This window comes from Symphalangus syndactylus, chromosome 1 (genome assembly GCF_028878055.3).
Source record: "Symphalangus syndactylus isolate Jambi chromosome 1, NHGRI_mSymSyn1-v2.1_pri, whole genome shotgun sequence".
NCBI classification, from domain to species: Eukaryota; Metazoa; Chordata; class Mammalia; order Primates; family Hylobatidae; genus Symphalangus; species Symphalangus syndactylus.
Window position 1 is genome coordinate 41,561,306 of NC_072423.2, and position 21,979 is coordinate 41,583,284.

Here is a 21,979-nt window from a genome sequence, read left to right on the forward strand (position 1 = left end):
CAGATCTAGAACTAACTACCTTGAACTACAGAGGACAGAAGACACACAGGGATTCATTCAGTAAATTGTGGACCGTGGGAGACTCTAGGCAAACAACCTGGTGTCTTCAACAAATAAATCGCAGGGCAGGGGGAAGATGAAACTGTGCATCAAAAAAGACTAAAGAGATAAAGGACCTTATTTGGATGACAATTGGAACAAACTGTTAAAAGAGATCATGAAATAAATGGAAATTTGGACAATGGGCATTTCATGATATTATGTAACTACTGTTAATTTCCATAGGTGTGATATTTGCATTGTGATTATGCTTTTTGAGTACCTATCTTTTAGAAATGCATACTAAAATATTAATAGATGAAATCACATACTATCATCTGGGATTCACTTTAAAATACTAAGGAAGGGAGGAGGTAAGCGGAAGTATTGATGAAACAAGATTGACTGTAAGTTGATGTTGTTGAAGCTGAAGTTGATATTGATGGGTACATGAGGTTTATTAATGCTATTCTGTCTACTTTGGTATATGTCTGACATTTTCGATAACACAATGTTAAAAATTATAAATAAGTGGCAATAAAACATCTTAAAATCTTAGGGCTGGACAGTGCTCTAATTTTTCACCCTTTTTGGGGCTTTATTTCACCTAAATATTTTTTGAAGAATAAGAGGAGATGTTCTCAGTGAAGGTCATGCATCCACCATCTCCCTAGAAGGCTTAGCTTGTAGCTGCCCGCCTGTTTTAATGGCACAGAAACATGAATGAGTTCTCTTTGTTTTATGCTTTCACCAACTGCATAAATAAATATATGCCATGAGCCAATCTCCATTGATGGCATCAGGCATTATGACTTAGTATCCCTCTTTCTTTTGCACATTATAATCTTTAGGGTTTTTCACATCTACCAAACATCTGAATTTTATTTATTTTTCCTTTATGCTTGTTATCCAAACTTTCAGTTCAGATTTGTTATTCCTCTGTGTGAATAATAGCAGAGTATGGTAGAGTAGAAATGATTCTGTGTAGAAGAAGCTGGAAAACAAGGTGAACTGAGATAAACCCCTTAACCCCTCCATCTCTGTTTCTTCATCTGTTACATTGGATGGCTGAACCAGATGCTCTTGGAAGTTCCCTTCTATATTTAGTTTGCCGTAATTCTTTTCTATACTCATTATTAATTGCACCCCCAAATGTGGGGTGGCTTTCTAAAACATTTATTTAATCGAATAATTCTAAAATCTTAGTGTGGGGGGAGGAGAACTTCAGACTTGGCAGGGTTTGATATTCACAAATCTTTCCCCTTATTGCTTATGATTTCACTGTCCCTCTAAATGTTTACAGATTTTTCTCTCTTCAAATTGTTTCACTATTGGACAGTCATTTCTGGGCTCTTGCTGCAAGATTGATTCCATATTTGCTCTCCTTCCTATAATTGTCCTATATCTTGCCTGCTCTTTCTTAGTTTTAAAGAATAATTATTGAGTGGCCCAGGCAAAATGAAAATTCATTTCTTCATAACTCAGCAATACAAATTTTCTTTCAGACCCTATCTATATTTGAAATTGCCATGCAAATGGTTGAGCTGGTTTTGGTCCAGATCTAGGCATTCTATCTTTTCACTCCCATTATCAGAAGATTGGCTCATCAGCATTCTGTTGATTTTGTCAAGTCGTTTATGGTAACTAGAGAATGGACTTAGCACTGTTTTTTGGATGCAGAATTTGTACATATAGTAGGCCCCCTCAGCCAAAGGCTAACAAGGCTTAGTTATATAGAATATTCCCAAGAAATAGATACTCATGTTTGTAGACTGTACTTTGCCCATGTACAAGACACATCCTATTTTACAAGAAAGTTTTGGGTGGATTGTGGAGGGAGGCAAATTTACTTCTAGATTCCTTAGAGTTTTTCTTGTTGTTTGAATGTTCCTAAGGGGAGGTGGAAAGATGTTGAGGAAGGCTGAACTGCCTGGAGTTGGGGTGCATTTAAGGACAGATAGCGCTGGAATATCTTGTGCTTCAATCAAGGCGGAGAGTTGCAGTATGAATCGCTCTGTGTGCTGATACATGTTAGAAGATTCTCTGAAGGCAAAGGCCACATCTTTTTTTCTCTACTTCCAGAGTTCCCAGTACAGGCCCATTGATACAGCAGTACCTGATCTGGTGCATACTATGTGGTCAGCAAATACAAGCTCAATGGCATTCAATTGTCTCATGTTCTCCAATGTAAATTCTGTATTTTATTTATTTATTTTACTTTGTACTTCTGCTTGCCTTGGTAATGGCCTCTTATTTTCCTAATGCTGCTTTTTATTTTTAATGGGGAGAATGAGGCAACCTACCTTGGCATGCAAACTTTCTTCTTCCATCCTTAGAATTTAAATTAACCTTCTACGGTCCTGGCCTTAAAAGCTCTTTTGAAAAAGATGGCAAGTTGCCTCTGCTGGTGAGGCCTCTGCAAGGTAGGGGGCATCTGAGTTGCTGCTTGTTATCAACACAAGTGCTAGAGGACTGCTAAGTTTAAAGCAGTAATTTAGAATTAAGAGTTAGCAGATGTGGGGGATTTGTCATAATATGATGGTGTTTTCATTCTGTTCTTAATATCATCTTAACATACTTTGGGGTTTCTTTGAAAACATGACTAGCTTGTTTAAAGCATAGTAACTGCTTGACTATTCAAATAACAACTTATTCTTAAGGGTTTATTGTGAAATAACTTTTTATCTCAGTTGCAGTGGCTTGAAGGACTCTGGTCTGTGTTGTTCCTATTTCACATTTTTTCTTGGGACAAGGTAGGAGGAGAGGTGCGCAGACTGGCTGATGGAGAGGTGAAGCAGTGGGGTATGTAGGTGTGAGCATGTTTATGTGTGTGAGCTCTGAAGTGGGCTAGGCCACCAAACAGTTAGTGCCCCAGGGCAGCTCTCTAATCTTCTTAGGAAGGGTGTTGGATTTAGAAATCGGCCTAACGCTCTCCTGCCCCTGCCACCTTGCCCACACTGTTCACCTCCTCTCTGCCTCTCTAAATTAAACCAGCAGCTTCCCAAGTGGGGTGCACATTCCCTCCAGAGGAAGCCAGACAATTTACTGGGCTGCAGAAAGAACACATTAATAATTTGTATTTACATTATTTATATTTTACCTAAATAATTCTAATGCTTAATAAATGGAACTCCAGCCATGCCCTTACTTGCACTGCCCATCAGATGACAGGTCACCTGTCACACTTGGGCATGATATTCCTGGGAGGAGGAGAGGCCATGTGCATTCAAGGGGTTGACGGGGGATCTCACTGGTTAGTGGTTTTCAGGGTGCTGTCAGTGTCCCATATTTTAAATTCATAGCAGGCCAGCCCACATGGTAATTTTAGAAAAGCAAGACTTTTCAACAGAAAAAAAATTCAAAATACTTTGTAATGAGATGAAGAAGACCTATACAATATTTTATATACCACACATTGTTCTGTTGGTTATTTCACACCAAACTGTATACATAAGTTGCCATTTTCAAAGATGAATTTGGCAATTTTCTTGTACAAAAAGGCAAGTGTTCCAAATTTTCTTAACTCTTCTAGGCTGTCAATGGGCTGTCAGTAATGTTACCCTGCAGATATTACAAAACAAAACACTTAATGTCCCTTTAAAGTAAACTGGGCCAGAAAGTAACTGCTTTTGAAAGAAACTCATGCTATAGAAAGAGCAGCAGTTTTGGAAATTTATTGCAAATGTTTCCACCATTTGGCAATTTTGTTGCTGAAAATAATATAACCTATAAAATCCCTTTAATCTGCAAATTTGAATACCTTGTAAACAGAACTACTTTTGAATGAAGAGTTGGACTAAAAAAAAATGGACCATCTAATTGTTAATAAAGAGGATGGTTTGCCAAGTTTCAACAAAAATCTTGTTTAACTGATAGATGAGATTGGAAAAAAATAGTACTGATTTAAGCACAGTCAACATGTACTTTATTCTTTTGAATCTATGTGTATGTGAAATATTCTTTATCCTACAACATCTACTAACAACAAGTATTGAAACAAACTGAATTCAGAATGATAACTTTAAATTACTTATCACAAGTGCTTAAAAAAAACAAGATTTTCAAAAACAAGTATACAAACTCAATTGCTTGGCCCTCCTTAAAACACTATTAAAAATACTTAAATCAGTATAAGATTTTGATAGCAACAAAAATATTTTTGTTTCATTAATAATTGGTAAAATGAAATTTAAAATTATTTTAAGAATATATTTCAAGTTTATCTCATCCTGTTAAAGTTTGTATTTAAGAAAAAGATAGCACTTATTTTTAGTATGTATTTAAATGGTGTGACTATTCAAAGTTATGTTACTAATATCACTGTATGATCAAAAATCTAGAGCCCACTGCTTTAAAGTTGTCCTTTCTTTTTTAAAAAACTCCTCAAGAGTTTATTCACTCACTTGGTATTTAATCCTCAAAGATCTTAACTTTCTATGGCCTACGAAGCATTAAAGCTTCTTGAAGACAGCATGTGTTGTCCTTTTTCATACCCTTCAAAACAAAGAACACAGTTCCTGTGTCATAGTAGATGTTTGATTAATATTTCCTGCTAGATTTTTTCAGACTGTAAACTCCTGGAGCCCAAATCCTGGAGAGCATTCATCTTTATATTCCCCAGAACACCTTTAACTGAGTCGCATGCAATTCCATGGCAGTGAGGGGTGCCCTATACATGGAGAGCTCCTTGAATGGGATTTAATGCTGACATTCTTTATTTGATTAGGCAATATACAGGTCCTGGTCTATTGGCTTCTCTGACCACAAGGAAATAACTCCAGTTATTTCATGGGCCCACGGGTTAGATAAGCCACCTGGGACTTTGGACAGATAATGACAGTGGTGACTCATTCCAGAGATAATCTAACCTGAGTAAAAACATTGCTAGGTTGCTCAAGGGACTTCTAAGGAGGGCAAGCCAGATTTTGGCAGTCCTGAAAAAACTGGGCAAAAGAGAGACCTCAGAAATAAGAGAACCAGCAAAAGATGAGATTATAGCTCCCTGTAAGGTGCACCATGAATATTCATCACAAGGGGTTGCCCACCATGGATGAACAGAGGAGTCTTTTAAGTCTGGGGGATTTTCTGGAGGTGCTATTTATTTGTAAGCCACTTATAAATAGTCAGCCGGGCGCGGTGGCTCACGCCTGTAATCCCAGCACTTTGGGAGGCTGAGGTGGGTGGATTACGAGGTCAGGAGTTTGAGACCAGTCTGGCCAACATGGTGAAACCCCGTCTCTACTAAAAATACAAAAAGTAGCCGGGTGTGGTGGTGCATGCCTGCAATCCCAGCTACTGGGGAGGCTGAGGGGATAAATCACTTGAACCCAGGAGGCAGAGGGTGCAGTGAGCCAAGATTGTGCCACTGTACTCCAGCCTGGACAACAGAGCGAGACTCCATCTCAAAAAAAAAAAAAATAGTAGCTTCCTAGGCTTTTGGTAAGGAGTGAATTGGGAATGGCAGCATTGGTAAACTGAGAAATACAAGGGCATTTAGCCGTCCTCTGTTTCATTCAACTTTGGCTTTTGTTTGTTGTAATATGGATCAAGTCCCAACACACTGATGAGACAACATGGAAGGCTGGATAGAAATGTAGTTAACGCCAAAAAGTTTGAAGCTACATCTGTTGAGTCTCACAGCATGCCAGTTGGTCACACAGTGGGGGTGGTTGCACCCTCTCAAAGGGCTCTTTATATTTCTTTCTTCTTTCCTCTCAAATGTGGTATCACTTTATCCTTAACCATAAATAGCATCTCTTATATAATACCCCAACTATTGTGCATGCATGTTCCTACCTGATTGTGAGACATTTTCTTTGTCTCTTTAAAACTTTGAAAACAAAATACAGGGAAGAACAAAGAACCATATAACAAACATGAACATAGGAAAATTTCCATATTTTAAATATTTAGGCTCAGATAAAATAAGTCCTGTTGACCATGCTAGAACTTCAAGAATTACATATAACGGTAAGTATCTCTGTTTTGTTTTTTTCCTGGTCTTAATAGTAACTGCATTTGTTTATGTATTAGCTAGCATACTTGGCAATCTGATGGAAAACATATTGACCAGGACATTAGAAGAATGAGGTTCTTATCTTAGCTTATCACCCCTCAGTTCTGTGTCTCCAGACAAATTCCTCAATTTCTTGAAAGGACCCTTGCTTCTCAATAAATATAATTCTATAAAAGTCATATACCTCCAAGATTTCTGTGCTCTAGGTAAGACATCCTCAAATCCTTCATCTGTGTTTCCTATCAGATGAATTCTAGATCAAAACAAATGTTTCATTTTGATCATTCTCTGGAGTTTATATCATCTGCTAAAGTTGATCTGAGATTTTAGTGCCTAGAATTGAACTGATTTTCTAGATATGAAGTGATTAGTACAGAAAAATTGGTTTGATTATTTTCTGTGATCAAGGCACCACATTTATATTAAAAAAAGCTACATTTTTTAAAAACTGCATTTTTTCCCCCAACAACATTCTACTGTTGGCTCATGTTAAATGGAAGCTCAATTAACTCCCTTAAACACTTTCATATAAACAGCTACCAACACTGGCCAAGGCTATGTGGAATTGGGTGTTAAGCTTAAATGCAAGCCTTCTATTTAAATCTGCAAAGTTTAATTTTATTAACTTTGTGAATTAATATTCTAGTCTGTTGTGAAAATTTTGAAACTTAATTTTGTTTTCTCAGAGTTCTCAGATTTTTAGGAATTTTTAAGGGGCTCGAATACTCTAAAAGTTAACGCCTGTCCTTTTAACTACCTCTGGGCTGGATTCAAGTGACTAAAAGCCATGCTATCATTTTTTCTTTATTGAAGTTTTTAAAGAAAAAGATGTCAATTTACAAAATTAACTATCTTTGTATTCTCCCTAAAAACAACAAGCAATTTACGCCAATTGCTTTTGACTTTCTCATGTCTGTCTGGTTAGTAGATGATGGATGAACCACAGAAACAATAATTTTGCATAGCCTACAGGTGTATGTGCCCAACTCTATTATTTCTGTAAGTGTCAGAGAGGATATTACATCTGATTTTGAATAGGGAAAAAAGTCTTGCATTTTTCTTTTATCCAGAGGCAACTCTTTTGCCCTAGTGGGAAAAAAAATAAAATAACACAGAGCAATACCAGGCATTGTTCCAGTGCTCCCAAATTTCCACTGGAATTCAGTTTATAATTCAGTCTTAAAGCTTTTTATGAACACTTCATATCTTTGTATATTCCACCCATTCTTTAAAAGTCCAATTAAGTTGTCTTCCTAAAAGCCATCCATGGACTCTCATTTCAGCATTCATCTGTTTGCTCCTCTCTATGTTGCCTGTATCTCTCTGATGGCACTTCACTTAGTCTGTCCTCTGTTATGATTATGGGATTAATCTATATTAACGCTCTTCTTAAATTGTATTTTTCCTAAGGGACAAGGACCATGTCTTAGCCCTTCTTATTAATGCTTGGAATAAACATTGATTCAGGCCCAGTTTGTGCCAGCACTGTACGGGGCATGGAATGTTGTGCCTTCCCCCTAGTGAGCAGCAGAGTCTAGCTGACTTACTTGAAATCAATCTATGTGACTTGACTTGAACAGCACTTACGATCTATTTTGTAAAGTCTGTGTTTGAGGCATGAAAGGATGTTTTTGGAGATTCAAATCACTGTCAATTAAATTAGGTCCTCACATATTTCAGCTGTTCCCTACTCCGTTCAGAGCACCATTAACTGAAAAGTCTCTCAGAACCAAGTACTGTGAAATATAGACCAACACCTAAACTTCATTCCATAAGAGAAGTGGAGTTTCAATGACAAAAACATGGACTAAAGCAAGTTTGGAATTTATTAAGAGTCACTAAGAAAACCAGCTTGAACATTTAAGGACATTAAGGATATTTAAGAATGTTAAGATTGACTGAAATGACGGGTCCCCTGGAAAAGGAACACATGTACATATTATACATTAGAGGGAGAGAGAGAAGCGGGGGAAGGAATGGTCTTTTTTGTTGTTTTTAAATAGACTTTTTTAGAGCAGTTTTAGATTCATAGCCAAATTAAACTAAAGGTACAGAGACAGAGGTTTCCCGTATATTCCCTTGCCCCAGCACATGTATAGCCTCCACCATGAATGGTCTTTTCATTGCCAAGCATGTGAATCAGAATCATAATGGTTTATTATGGGAGAAGGGTCATATGCTCTCTTGGCAAATATATATACATTCACATTCTGAGTGCTATACTAGGAGTTTTTTGAAAAAAATTGCTTTAACTTTTTCTTTTTTTCAAGTATAAGCTTGAACAGACTCAAGACGGCAAACACTCCCTCCTCAATTTAAGATTTGACAATTTAAGAAGAAAAAGCTCATTCATCATCTTTCCCTTTTAGAGACCATAAATTATTGGCTCATACACCATGTGGCTTGGATTCTAGGAAAAGTTAGTGTAAACAAATCCAAGTTACAATGCGTGGAGTAGGAGAGTGAGTCATAAACAAAACACAGACATATGCTCTCATATAAATAAGAGCCTGGATCATCAGCTTCCCAGAGTCTGCTTCCCATTAATTACACAACAAAATGAACTTTCCATATGTAAAGCCCAAATCACTTAACTCTGGCAACTTGTATAAGACAAAGACCAGGATTGTGACTATGTAGGCACTAACAAAACTAGATTTCAGAATAAAAAATGTCCTCTCAAAATATCTTCAGGCATTGGAGAACAAGAAGATCCCCTGGAGGAGAATTTTTGAGTAACAAAACTATCCCCAGGCACTCCAGGAAGACTGCTTGGAGGCTGATATGGATCCCTGCTAAATTTATAGGTAGTGTTAGGCATATTCTCTTTTGTTCTGAGTCCTGTCATTTTTCTGTTGCTGGCTAGCCCTGGATCCCGGCCACACAGAGTGTTCACACACATTGCTGGGACCACTGAAAAGTTTCCATTACTTCGATCAGTTCCTTCTCTCTGTCTTTTGAAACTATCCATTGATAGCACTAACTCACATTTCCTGATTGTCTCATGAAGACTATCTGGTCTCTTTTAGTTTAAAGAGGTATCAAGGAAAACATAATTCCTGGGGAAGAGTGTTCTTTAATAGGTCAAACACTCCAAGAGAGAGGGAAAGTGAGGTTTTTCCTTATGTCCCTTTCAAAAGCTGATTCCATAAAATAAACTAACAGAGTTAGTTCCAATGGACATTAAAACAACAGATCTTAAACTTTAGGTGTCCTGGATAGGGGAAAGAGGAGGAAAAGGACTTTTACTCTTTACTAGTTGTGGGGGTGAGGAGGTAGCTTTCAACCATTCACAAACTCAAGGACTATTTTTGTTAACAGCTATGCTTTGTATCATACCTTACACCATACAAGGTAAGTAGAATACATTGCTCTTGCCCTCAAATGAAGGCAAAGGGGAAGGAACTAACATTTTTTGAAAACCTACAGTGTATGTTGCAGTATTTCACGTATTTCCTCATTTAATTGTGATTACAACCACTTGAGGACATTGATTAGTGTCTCTTAGTTTCTCTACAGTACAGAGATGAAAACCAAGTATTTTTTTCCTAAGAGCACACATCTCAGAAGTTGTGAATGCAATAATTGAAGCAACGGCTGCCTCATTTCAAAGCTAGTTTCATGCTATATTTCCTTAAGAAAGCAAAGAAGACAGGGAGCTAGAAAAAGACTGATAAAACCTGGGTTTCCTCATTAATTTTATACTCTTGTCTGTATTGGAGTGCCAAATTTCTCTGAATTTCACCATCTCAAAGGCCTTTTCCAACCCCCTAAATTCCATAATTAAATAACAGAAGATATTACTGCAGATGACACATCATTGCTGCTAGATTAACTGTTCCTGCACATTGTTTTGATTCTGCTCCAGTTCAGTGCCTTCAATGGCTCCCTGTAGGGAGCCAGATATTCAAGGTACTGAGAGAAGCTGGTCAGGGTTATGAAGAAAGGTAGGAGGCAGGGCATGGTAAACACAAGAGACTATGGCACATTTAATGGGGAAAATTTATCCTATTCCAGTCAATTGTTGCCAGTTAGAAATCTGAGCCCAAAAATGACAGTTTCATAAAGCCAGAAATCTTTATTATTATGTAAATCTTCTGATGTTCATAAACTGCTAATTAATTTTTTAAAATTTATAACCTTCTGTAGGCCAACCAAAACACAAGCGTAGACAGCAATTGGGCCATGGCTGTCATTTTGCTATCATTGTCGGTCAGAATAGTCACCCTGCCTTATTCTAGACTTTCGGGTACTCCATCTTCTGATCTCAAATTTCCCTTCCAGACTCATCTGCCATTATTTCCATATAAATGCTGTATTCCTATCTCCTAGCTTCTGTCTGCTTACCTAATTCAGTTTATCTTTAGAAGTCCACCTTAACTCTTCTCTTCCCAAAAGAGAAATCTCTTAGTACCATTTAGTTGAAAATTCATGACCAACCAAATGCTGAATAATAGTTCTGTTAGTATCTCAGATTGTTATTCGATTTATTCATTTAAAAATACTATTTACTCATCTCATGTTTTGGAGGCCGGCCTTCCCATGTAGTGTTAAAGCTCCTCTGCGGCAGAGGCAAATCTTCTATTTGTATATATCATTCATAGAATTGAGTGCAGTGTGGCAAGTTCTTAAAAAAAAAAGGTTGACAATTTTTAACAAAGTCTTACAGATGTTTGAATAAGATGAGCTTGATATAGCCACGAATGCCCTCAAGGGTAGGGGGCTTGGACTGTGTCCTGAGATAAGAGTATTTGGAAGGGGAGTGAGGATACATATCATTTTCTAAAGGATAGTTAATGGATATTATGATCTAAGTCATCACATAGCTAAATTGTGACTTCACATGATTAAATCCTGACATGAGATAACTTCAGTTCTGACATGACAGGGTTTCATAAAATACATGTTAAGTTTTAAATATGTGATTGGTGTTTTCATCTGCTATTTCATTTCTTTCTTGCTCCTGCCAAGAAGGCAGAAATTACTTTTCTCATTTCATTGATGAGAAAACTAGAACTCAGAAGTCTCAGTGAGACTTTGTGACTTACCTAAGGGGATGGATTAAAAAGTATGGCAGTACTACAACGAGGACACTGCAAAAACCCTGACCCCTGAATTTCAAATCCAGTTTCACTCTGCCTCAATGTGGTGGCCAGAAAGAGTCCAAGTTTCCGAGTTCTCAGTCAGGCAATATTTGTAACCCTCTGGTCTCAATTTTCTCATCTGCAACATGAAGTGTTTGGCAAAAGTCCCTTGTAGTTTATTGTAATCCAGGTTTGTCTAGTCTGTTCCAATTGAAGCAGCAGGAGGAGACTCCTTGGGAGGATAAGTTGGGATGACTCCAGTGTCTCCCAGGGAGAGAATGGAGAGAGCAGACAGGTGAGTAATCTCTCTCTCTCTTTCTCTGTCTTTGTCACACCTGTCTCACAATCCTTACTCTATTCTCTGTCCCTGCCTCCTTTCTCTCCATGCCTCTTCTCTGTCTCTCTGCTGTCTTAGACTGACTACAGCCTGCCTGGACCACTTAAGATCATTCTTAATGACAGTCATTACATAGTTCTTCTGCATTGCCTGAGACCATTTCCGCAGCAATGAATGGGAAAGATTTTGCCCTGCCACCCCCTACTCCTGCAGCTGGGCTCACTATGCCAACTTTATTGGAACCAAGAAGTTTTTCAAAAACTCTCCATTAATTACAGAAAACCCAATGCACAGTGCCCCCTTCTCATTAACACAGTTGCTTTCAGTTGCCACTAAATTATCTCGCCACCATGACACCAACAATCTAATTAGACTTCTGGAAATGGAAAGCGCCAGTGAACAAGGCAGGCACCACACTTTCATCTCAAAACTGATCATAAAATATTTGTGCCCTTTCATTCTTTGCCACATAAACTCTGCCCCTATAAGAGTCTCCTTTCATTGTCTCCCATTTATAAGGAGGAGCTTGAATATTTGATATAAGATGAGTATCTTAATAGAAATCACTTCACGTATGGGAGGTTTTCTTTTCCGAGTGTGAGGTCATTACAATAATCGCACCTGACTCCCTGGGCATCTGATGCCTCACAGCCAAACCTCCCGCTGGGCGTCAATGGAGGTGTGAATGATACTATCACTGGGAAGAAGATAAAACGTGTTATTATCATTACTCTATTTTTAAGAGGGTCTGACTGTGGCATGAGGTGGTTGGGAGCATAATCTGTATGAAGCATTCAGAGAAGATAAATTGAGTTAAACTTCTCAAGACACAGCACTTTGAAACCTGTCATTAAACCTCTGTATTTCCTAAAATCTCAGCTCTGGAGAGAAAATAATTAGCTAAGTGAAGTCCAGATATGTCTATTGAGTATCTACTAAGCACCCAGCATCGTGCAAGGTTCCTGACATTCCAATAAGATTATGAGTTGCTTAACAGCAAGGCTCCTGGCTTTTGCTTCTCTTATTTTCATTCCATACATCCCAAGGTTTTGGGAATTGAGATGCCCAATACTTATTGAGTGAGACAAAATCTAAACAGCAAATGGTTGCTGCCCTAGTGAAACCAATACTCTGGCCACAATGCAAAACTAACACATACAAAATAATTAAAGTACTGCATAGGCTGATGCACTCTCCCATTTTCCATTGAGTAGCTTATCCTGAAACTCTCACAGAACTTCTGAGTGAAGGAAGACACATATGCATGCATATTCCTTCTTCTCTGAATAAATACACACTTTGGCAGTGCAAGTACAATGCCATATAGGCTGAATCTTTAACTCAAGAATCATCATCTTCAATACGCTGGGCAACGAACCAAGGGCTGGGCTGCTATTAATGAACAAAGGAGGCTGGAGGGCTGCCAAGTTGTTCTAGGTTGCTCCATCTGGTGAACTTTCGTAGGATGGTTTGCTGCTTCTGGATCTATTATAGAAACTGAAGGAAAATCACTGCCCCTTAACTCTAATGAATATTACAGTTCATACACTCTTGAGTGGACCTTTTCATGAACCAAACACGTTTGTGCCGGAAACAGTTGTTCAATACACTTTGGCTAATATTTAGCAATTACTTACTGTTTGCCCACCTCAGTGCTAGGTAAAGTTGAATAAGATCTGGCCACGGGGACTATGCGATCCTCTGGTCCACTGTGGGACACAGGTGGAGCACAGACACTGTATTAAATGTAGGAATCAATGATCAATAAGCTTATAGGGAGCTAGGGAGGCACAGATGATATGGCATTCAACTTGACCTTGGTGTGGTTCTCAGTATGAGTGTCAGGGAAGGTTTGTCAGACCTGAAGGCACCTATGCTGAGGCTTGAAGAAGCATCATGAATTAGCCATTCAAAGGGCATGAGAAGTGGGCAAGGGGGAAAAAAATAAAAACATTCCAGGGAAGAAAACAGACAACATCAACAATAGCAGCAGCAAAAACAGCACCCACTTGTCAAACTCTTAGTATGTGTCAGGTACTTTGCTAAACTTTTCCCGAGGATTAGCTCCATTATTACTCACCACAATCCTTGACACTAGGTCATATTCTTTTCCCCATTTTACAGACATGAACACTGAAGTCTTGAGGTCACCTAGCTGGTGAGTGGAGCACTGAGATTTCAACACAGGCAATATAAAGCCAGAATACATGCATTCAACCAGAGCATTTCATGGCCCATGTGTGGTGTGTAGAAAAAATGAGCCAAAACTTAGAAACAAGGCAAATGGAAGGAGACAAGTCCTTTTGGGCCTCCCCAAGGATTATTAACAGTCCAGGAAAATGTGCCCTTGTTGGGCTTGCTGTCCACTACTGATTAAAGCCTTGGAATCTGCCAGCTGCTTTTTGGAGGGGAGGATGGATCTCGCTCTGTCACCCAGGCTGGAGTGCAGTGGTGAGATTTCGGCTCACTGCAACCTCCGCCTCCCAGGTTCAGCAGGTTCAAGTGATTCTCTTGCCTCAGCCTCCCGAGTAGGTGGTGTTACAGGTGCCTGCCACCATGCCTGGCTAATTTTTGTATTTTTAGTAGAGAGCGGGTTTCTCCATCTTGGCCAGGCTGGTCTCAAACTCCTGACCTTGTGATCCACCTGCCTTGGCCTCCCAAGTGCTGGGATTACAGGTGTGAGCCACTGCGCCTGGCCTGTATTTTTTTATTTTTATTTTTTTAGTAAAGACGGGGTTTCACCATGTTGGCCAGGCTGGTTTCGGACTCCTGACCTCAGGTGATCCACCTGCCTTGGCCTCCCGAAGTGCTGGGATCACAGGCATAAGCCACCGCTCCTGGCCAATCTGCCAGCTTTTATGTTAACTTGTGGACTTTTGCATAGCAAAGAAGCGAATGATTTTTGTTTGGTAGAAAAGATAAACCACAAGGTTATGATTTTATTGCCTGTTAGGACACTAACTGAACAACTTGCTCTACACGCTTTCTCCAGTGCCTGCATTCTCATAATGCCCTGTTGTCTAATTCTCCTTTGGGCTGGCTTTACCACCATGCTGTCTTCTGCATTAAAGAGTTGAATGAGCCTTTGAAATAACTTCAGTTTTTTGAAAATAATACCGTGGCAGTGGAAATCCCAAAGGAGTTGAAATTTGATTGAGATTTCCAAGGAGATGAAGCTGGGGCAGAAGGCAGGGCCAGATTCTGGAAGGTTTGGTGCTTCCCTGGGCTTCCCTTGGCCATAGGAGAAGCTCAGGTGCTCTAGGAGGTTCAGATTAAATCAGAAAAGAGCTTATTTCTCCTTTAAGAGTGAAAATAACAAGTCTTGGAGGTTTTTCAGAAGGCTTTTGGTGTGTGACGGGGAAACATAGCAGCTTCCAACCCTGCTGAGTCCCTTGGTGGCCCAGAGCTGCAGGAGGGAGTGCCTTTCATGCACGTGTCATATTCAGCACAGCTTTCAGGACAAACCGGCTCATTTCGTGAGGCTTCAACGTGAGCCCATAGGTAACATTTTCAGACAACTTGAATGATTGCTTTAAATTTAAGCTTTGTTTGCCCTGGATCTTCTTTGGGAGGTTTTCTACTAAACATTTTAAGTGATTAGACTGGGCACATAGGAATATATTTTACAATTTGGAGACTTCTTCAATGTATATATTTATGGTCCCTGGATGTTCCAAATCCTATTAAATTGCACCTTTATTTCTTCTATTTGGTTCTTCTAAAGCTAAGATTTTGGCTGGCTTGACCTGTTATTTTGGTTAGGGGCTCCACGTCATGATTCAACATAACAACAAAAGAAGTAAAATAAATAATTGCATCATTCTTAAATTCCTGTTCATTGCTCTTTTTTGTAGCTGGATATTACTTCACTATTCTGGGCCCCTTCCCACAGATGGCAGCTGGCTAAGAGAAAACTCAAGCATCATAGAATTTGGGAGCTGAAAGCAATTTTCACATCATTTTGTTCTAGCTACTAGTATACTGAATTTTATTCTGATTTTATAGTATTAAGAATTCCCACTATTATTTGTAATGGTAATAAATTTTTCAAGCTTAAGGTTTTGCATCTTGACTACAGGTATCAGTTAGTTCTGATTGGACTGATGGCTGGGCTAATAACAAAACGATTTCCCTAATACTAGTCCCTGCCATGAGAAGCAAAATGCCTAAAAATTTAACATACTTATGAAATTTAAATATTTTTACTTATTCATGGGCTCTGGTAGTTTTAAATATGGTAGATAATATAGTTTGAAATAATAATGGATTAGCCTTGATACAAAACAGATAGAAGCTAAGAGCTGTGCTCACTCTACTTCCTTGTTATCTCGAACTGAGCTACACCTCGAGCAGTTGAGATCCGATGATAGCATGGCTGATACATGTTTGCTTTTTTTTTTCCTCCTTGGACTTAAGATGAGAGAATGTTGGTGTGTATGTGTTTGTGTGCGTGTGTGTGAGTGCGTGTGTGTGTGTGTGTGTGTGTGAGTGAGAGAGAGAAAGGACATACTTGTCTTCCCATTATTGCTAGTCTAGTCTTTCAAGTGCAAAACCATACAGATTTTGTTGCCTTGATGTTTTACTGAGTTCTTACCACCATTTGGAATCTACTTATTATATAGACTCATCTTAGATATAAGGGGAAGAAACATGTTTCTGAAATGAAATCACAAATTCTCTATACATTACATGATCTCCCTGAGAAGTTAGTTCAACATCTAGAAAATCAGAAAAATCAGCCTGGCTTATTCAGGTATGGATTATCTGATATGATTATTAAATCATGATTGGGCTAGTGTAATAGAAGTTGTTTCAAATTATGCCTCACTTTGAGCAAACTTTAGTGGCGCTTTTACTGCATTAGCCATAATTACTCACAATAATGATGCAGTGCTCCCTTGAATCAGACCTCCTTGGCTGCACCAGGGGACTGCAGCTGATCAATAGCTATTGAGCAGTTTGACCACCGAGGCTGATCTGTTTGAGCATCTCCGGCAGCCACTGCCATCCTCCCTCCTGGTAGCTCACAAACTGACATGTTCCCAGCTCGCCACTCTCTCCTGCATCTCCTCGATGGCCCCCTTTTACAAATCAATAATGTCATAATCAGTATGCCTCTGAGACTCTGAGAAGGTAAAAAAATTGCTTGAAACAAAAAAATTGGGGGACCCATATAACACATGCATATATGCATACAAGCTAGAAAACACATATTTGTAAACCCTTGACCCATATTCCTTTCTCCCATATTGTATTGTTTATAAAATAAGGTGGGAATATTCCTTTGTTGTACCTTTACCAAAGATCACCTATTTGAAAAAAGTACTGTTCTTATATAGGTTGATAAATTATTTGGCAAGTATTTTCCAGCAGCCTACAAAGTGCCTGTCAAATGTTTTCCATTTAATTGTCATTATGCTTGTAATCCCAGCACTTTGGGAGGCCGAAGTGGGCGGATCACCTGAGGTCAGGAGTTCGAGACCAGCCTGGCCAACACGGTGAAACCCCGCCTCTACTAAAAATACAAAAATTAGTTGGGCATGGTGGCATGTGCCTGTGATCCCAGCCACTTGAGAGGCTGAGGCAGGAGAATCGCTTGAACCTGGGAGGTGGAGGTTGCAGTGAGCCAAGATTGCACCATTGCATTCCAGCCTCGGCGACAGAGCAAGACTCCATTTCAAAAAAAAAAAAAAAGCAGTTTCAAGATTGATTATGTTTTTCTCAGATGTCTCTCACCATATTTAATGCTGTAAAAGCATACAGCTACTGCCTCTCAACCATTTGTTTCACTCAGTGATTATTTACTGAGCATGTACTATGTATCAGGAACTGTACTAGGTATTTTTGCATCCACTCTTTTTTTTAAATTTTTATTTTTTTGAGATGGAGTTTCGCTTTGTCACCCAGGCTGCAGTGCAGTGGCGCGATCTCGGCTCACTGCAGCCTCCGCCTCCCGGGTTCGAGCAATTCTCCTGCCTAAGACTCCCGAATAGCTGGGATTACAGGAGCATGCCACCACACCCGGTTAATTTTTGTATTTTTAGTAGAAGTTTTGCCATGTTGGCCAGGCTGGTCTTGAACTCCTGACCTCAGGTGATGCACCCACCTTGGCCTCTCAAAGTGCTGGGATTACAGGCGTGAGTCACCATGCCTGGCCTGCATCCATTATTTCTAAATAAAATTTTTAATTAATTGAATTACTTCAGTACCTTCTTATCTCAATACATGATTTCTTAAATTTGTTTTATAAGCCACCTAGTTTAACTCTTCTTTCCTTTTTTTTTCCTCCCTGCAATTGTGTGGGTTTCCACAACCATTCTGTAGAAATGATAACCTATTAGAAAATAAGCTGATCCCTGCCTAAAGCCAAAAGTAATTCTACCTTGCTTATAGTGAAAGATGAAGAAAGGCGCTCTAAAGAAAACAAAAATCAAGTGAGTTGTTTCATCAGAAATATATATTACTGTACTATATAAGTTACTATATATTTCAAGCACCTAATTAAATATGATCAAGTCCAGAAACTATTAACTACCTACTTTGTGCTTGGCTTTGGCTAAAGCTATCTATCTACCCCATCAAATTATGAGTTTCATTCACTGTACTCCAAAAGAAATAGAAGTCCATATTTATGGAGGAAAAAAATCTGCCTTTGCTCATGTTGGGACTATGACAGAAGTGGGAATCCACTGGAAATCAGGCAGTAAATCAGGAAATTTGGGTTCCAATCCAACTGTATGACCTCAGGAAAATCTCTCAATCTCAAGAGGCCTCAGTTTCTTCACATGTAAAACAGAGCATTGGCCACAAGCCCAGCCTGTGTGTTTCTAGCTCTCCCAGGTTTGTGGGAAGCTTTTTATCTGTGGGGAGTGAAACCTCAGGAAGGTCTGTCTTCCAGCACCTGGGGTAGATATCTGGCCTATTTCCCCCGAAAAGTCCAGCTCAGCAGCCAGAGACCCGGAAATGGACCAAATCTGTGATATTCTCATGAGGGTCTCATTTAAGTACTGCCAAAAATAAACAGCCCATTCTTGCATCCTGCAACAGGGGAGTCTGGGCTCAGCTCTGATTACCAGGGAGGCAAGTAGGAAAGTATAATATCACCTGTTTCTACTGCTCATTTGGCATATTTGTAAATTATTTACTGGATGCACGAGAGGAGGGAGGCCCATTAAGCATGTGATCCCAACAATAAGTTCTCTTATACTGAAGGGAAAGAGTGCAGGGGAGGAAAATGGGGACCGCCTGTCTTTGGCCTCAGAGAAATATCTGTGCGTGGCCGGAAAACGTGGAAACACAAAGGCTAATTTCTCAATCCATAAAGGGAGGCCTCCAGTGCTTAATTGACAAGGTTGAATAACCACTGATCTGGGTGGGTGCAGACCATAGCCCAAATCTTTTGCTTAAGCCAAATGATGTCTTCCTTGAAGTCAGCCACAGCACCAGTTCCCACTTCCAAGACTCTGCCCAACTTGCTCCCTTTGTTTGGACACCCTCCCACCAAGGTGCTACTAATCCATCAAGTCTCAGGAGTAACTTCCTCTGCATTTCTCTGTGACTTTCCCTCCTTTGTCTTCTTCTTGTACTCCTCACTGGCACTATTTACCTGGCAATTCCACCAAAAACTTTTTGTTTCACATCACATGAAGGCTCATGATCATATTTGAGAGATGACCCCATTCCTTCAGAGCAAGAGTTTTCAAGTGGCTGGAGAGAACACCATTTCCAAGAGATGTTAGGAGATAGTCCCAGAAAAAAGGGTTGTGTGTTCGGATATGATTGTGTAATTTGGTGTCTCCCTCCTGCAGCCTCACAATGCACACTGGTCAATGCAAGGCCCTGGAAAGCCCTGCAGGAAGGAACCAGGGGTAAGGCAGCAGCTTTTCCTACACCTACTTTTCTATGAAAACATCCTTTATCACAAAACACCTACTAGTATTTTGCTGAATTCAACTGGGGAAGTGTCATTCCAAGTGTTTCTTTCTGTTATTTCAACTGGGCTCATTTTCTAATCACCAGTGATTTCCACGAAGGAGGTAGGTATGTAGAAAAGTTGAGTTCTTTGCTCAAAGCAAACTGCTAAATTGAAAAATGAATTTGGACTAAATATTAAGAATGAGTCTCTTCTCGGGTTTCTAACAGGCCTTTCTAAATACTGCAATGTGCTTGCCACATTTACATTAATATGTTAATTCAAGAAATATGTATGTAACATTGTCATGCTGCATGTCAGGGAGATAGCAAGAATCTAAACGGTTGACTGCCTCAGAGGTATGTGCAATTTTGTTACATGGGAGAAGCTGCAGTCTATGAAATGATGGGAACTGCATGGTAGAGATTCTGGATGTCCTGGAGGAGCTGTGACTAGCTGGGTTTTAAGGACTTGTAGGATGTGATTAGGAGTTGAGTAAGGCTGTCTCCAAGCTCAGGTGTTAAGCCAAACCCAAGGCCTGTCTTCCTGGAGGCAGGGATGAGCTTGACACAGTGGAGGTGGGCACAGGGGCTGGTGGGAGGCACTGTGGGGAACAGAGGTGGAAAGGACCAGGCTGTGGAGAACTTGAGATATCTAAATAAGGCGTTTATATTTTATCTACTGTTGGCGAGGACTCTGGGAACTACTGAGAAATTCATCAATTCATGGGTAGAAGGTATCGATGCATCAATAAATCAGTGATTACTGTCTTTCAACCCTGATGAGCAAGGGAGGCAGTGAAATGCACTGGTTGAGAGCATGGGCTTTGGAATACTGACTGTCCACAGGTTCTTGGGGCAGGCTTCTTTACTCTTAGCTTCCTCTTCTGAAAATGAGGATACAAGTGTTTATTTTATGAGTTACAAGAAATAACATATATAAGGCCCTTGATGCAGAGATTAGTAATTCCTAAGGCTTGATAAAGAGTGATTAATAATGTTAGCATTTAGTTGCTACTCAGTGGACCCATATTAGAATAAAGTGAAGAGCTTTCCAGAGTACCCACCCTCCACATTCCCAGGAGATCTCCTTCTTTTCTCAGATCTCCTCCCAGTTCAAAGAGCCAGTGCTGAAACAGCTCCCATGTTCAGAGTCTATGGGAGGATGGCAAAACAGAGAACTCTTACCTGTATTCAACAGGCCATTCTCAGTGGGCTTTCTCCACATTCATCTTGCTTGGGGTGAACCCAAAGCATCTGAAAAGTGCTCACCTGCATCCGACGTTGCTGCAGATGCAGCAAGGAGAGATAACACTGGGGCTGGTGGAATTGTAACACTGTCAACTGCGGCTGGCTTCTTCCTGGTCATCATGGTGGGCACTGAGCCTTCGTTCTTACTATGTACTGCTGTCTGGTCCACTTTTAAGTGGGGACTTGGCATCCCTAAAAAATAACAACCCCAAAGCTTTCAGTCAGTTTAAAGGAACAGGAAGATAGACAACATGTAACCTGGACATGATCTGAGGAAATGGTCAAATGATTTGAACACCTCCTTCTGGTATGACAAGAATGAAATTTAAAAATGCTTAAAGAGAAAAAATAGCTATGACTGGTTTTGCTTTTGTGGCTGAAATTAGGAGTGATGTCATTCTAGGTTGGCTGCCTGGAAGTGGTGGGGTCACAGCATAGGCCTAATGAAGCAGAATAATCCATCAGGTGCCCGTTTGCCTTCTGAGGATGTACATTCCCATCTTTACAGAGGCTGTGCTGTGTGCAGCATGAAGGGGAGTTCAGAGTGGGAGAGACATGGCTCCCACCCTAGTAAGACTTCTCATCTCATCCAGCTGGGGAAAGAAGACTGAATGAGAAAGAAAAATTGGACAGCAAGCTCATGCAGGCTTGTGTTTTACTTATCCTAGGTGTTTGGGGAATTCTAAGGATGTAGAGATCAGTGTTGAAAGAAGTGAAGAAAGGCTCATGCGGAAGCTTCAAGGATGAAGGAAAGGCATTTTAGGTAAGGGCATAGGCTAAGGCATGGGTGGGGAGTAAACATGATCCAGATGAGGCCAGCATGCCGGAGGTGGAAGATGAACTGTGGGGATTAGTGTGTCATCAGCCTGTAGGGTAAGGAGAGCTGATTTGGGGGCCTTTGAGTGTCTGGTCATAACAGGCATCACATGTCATGTCATGATGATGCTGAAAAGCCTGAGGAGTCAGGAGGTGCCCTGTAAGGGCCTAGAAATTTCCTATGTAACAAACAGTAAGAGCTATTCTGCATTCCCATTTCCTGAGCTTGAATCTAGGCTCTGCAATTTTCTAACTCTGTGATGAAGAGCAAGTTACTTAATCTCTCCAAGTTTTAAACTTCTTTACTTGTAAAAATGGGGTGGTGATGATACTACCTTGTAGGGGCTGTTGTGAGCATCCAACAAGTCAATCGATGTAAAGAGCTTAGAACCGTGCCTAGTGCATAGTCCGTGCTATAAAAGTGCTTAACATTATTATTATCCCTATTATTGCGACTATCATTACTATGACCTGCTGCTTCCTCAGAACCAATGGTAACCAGCAAGAAAAGGGTCAGTTCTTCTC

At 39.9% G+C, this 21,979-nt stretch overlaps 1 protein-coding gene across 3 annotated transcripts in view; it reads right to left on the reverse strand.

Annotated features, from left to right (window-relative positions):
• Positions 1 to 21,979, reverse strand: part of SETBP1 (SET binding protein 1) — a 390,764-nt gene that overhangs the window by 8,872 nt on the left and 359,913 nt on the right. For 2 of the 3 annotated variants that reach the window (XM_055233550.2, XM_055233558.2), the window contains exon 5: positions 20,660 to 20,830. The exons of the other annotated variant lie outside the window; for it this stretch is intronic. In XM_055233550.2, coding sequence (XP_055089525.1) covers positions 20,660 to 20,830 — 171 coding nt within the window. The remainder of the gene's footprint in view (positions 1 to 20,659; positions 20,831 to 21,979) is intronic. 3 annotated transcript variants of the gene reach the window in all.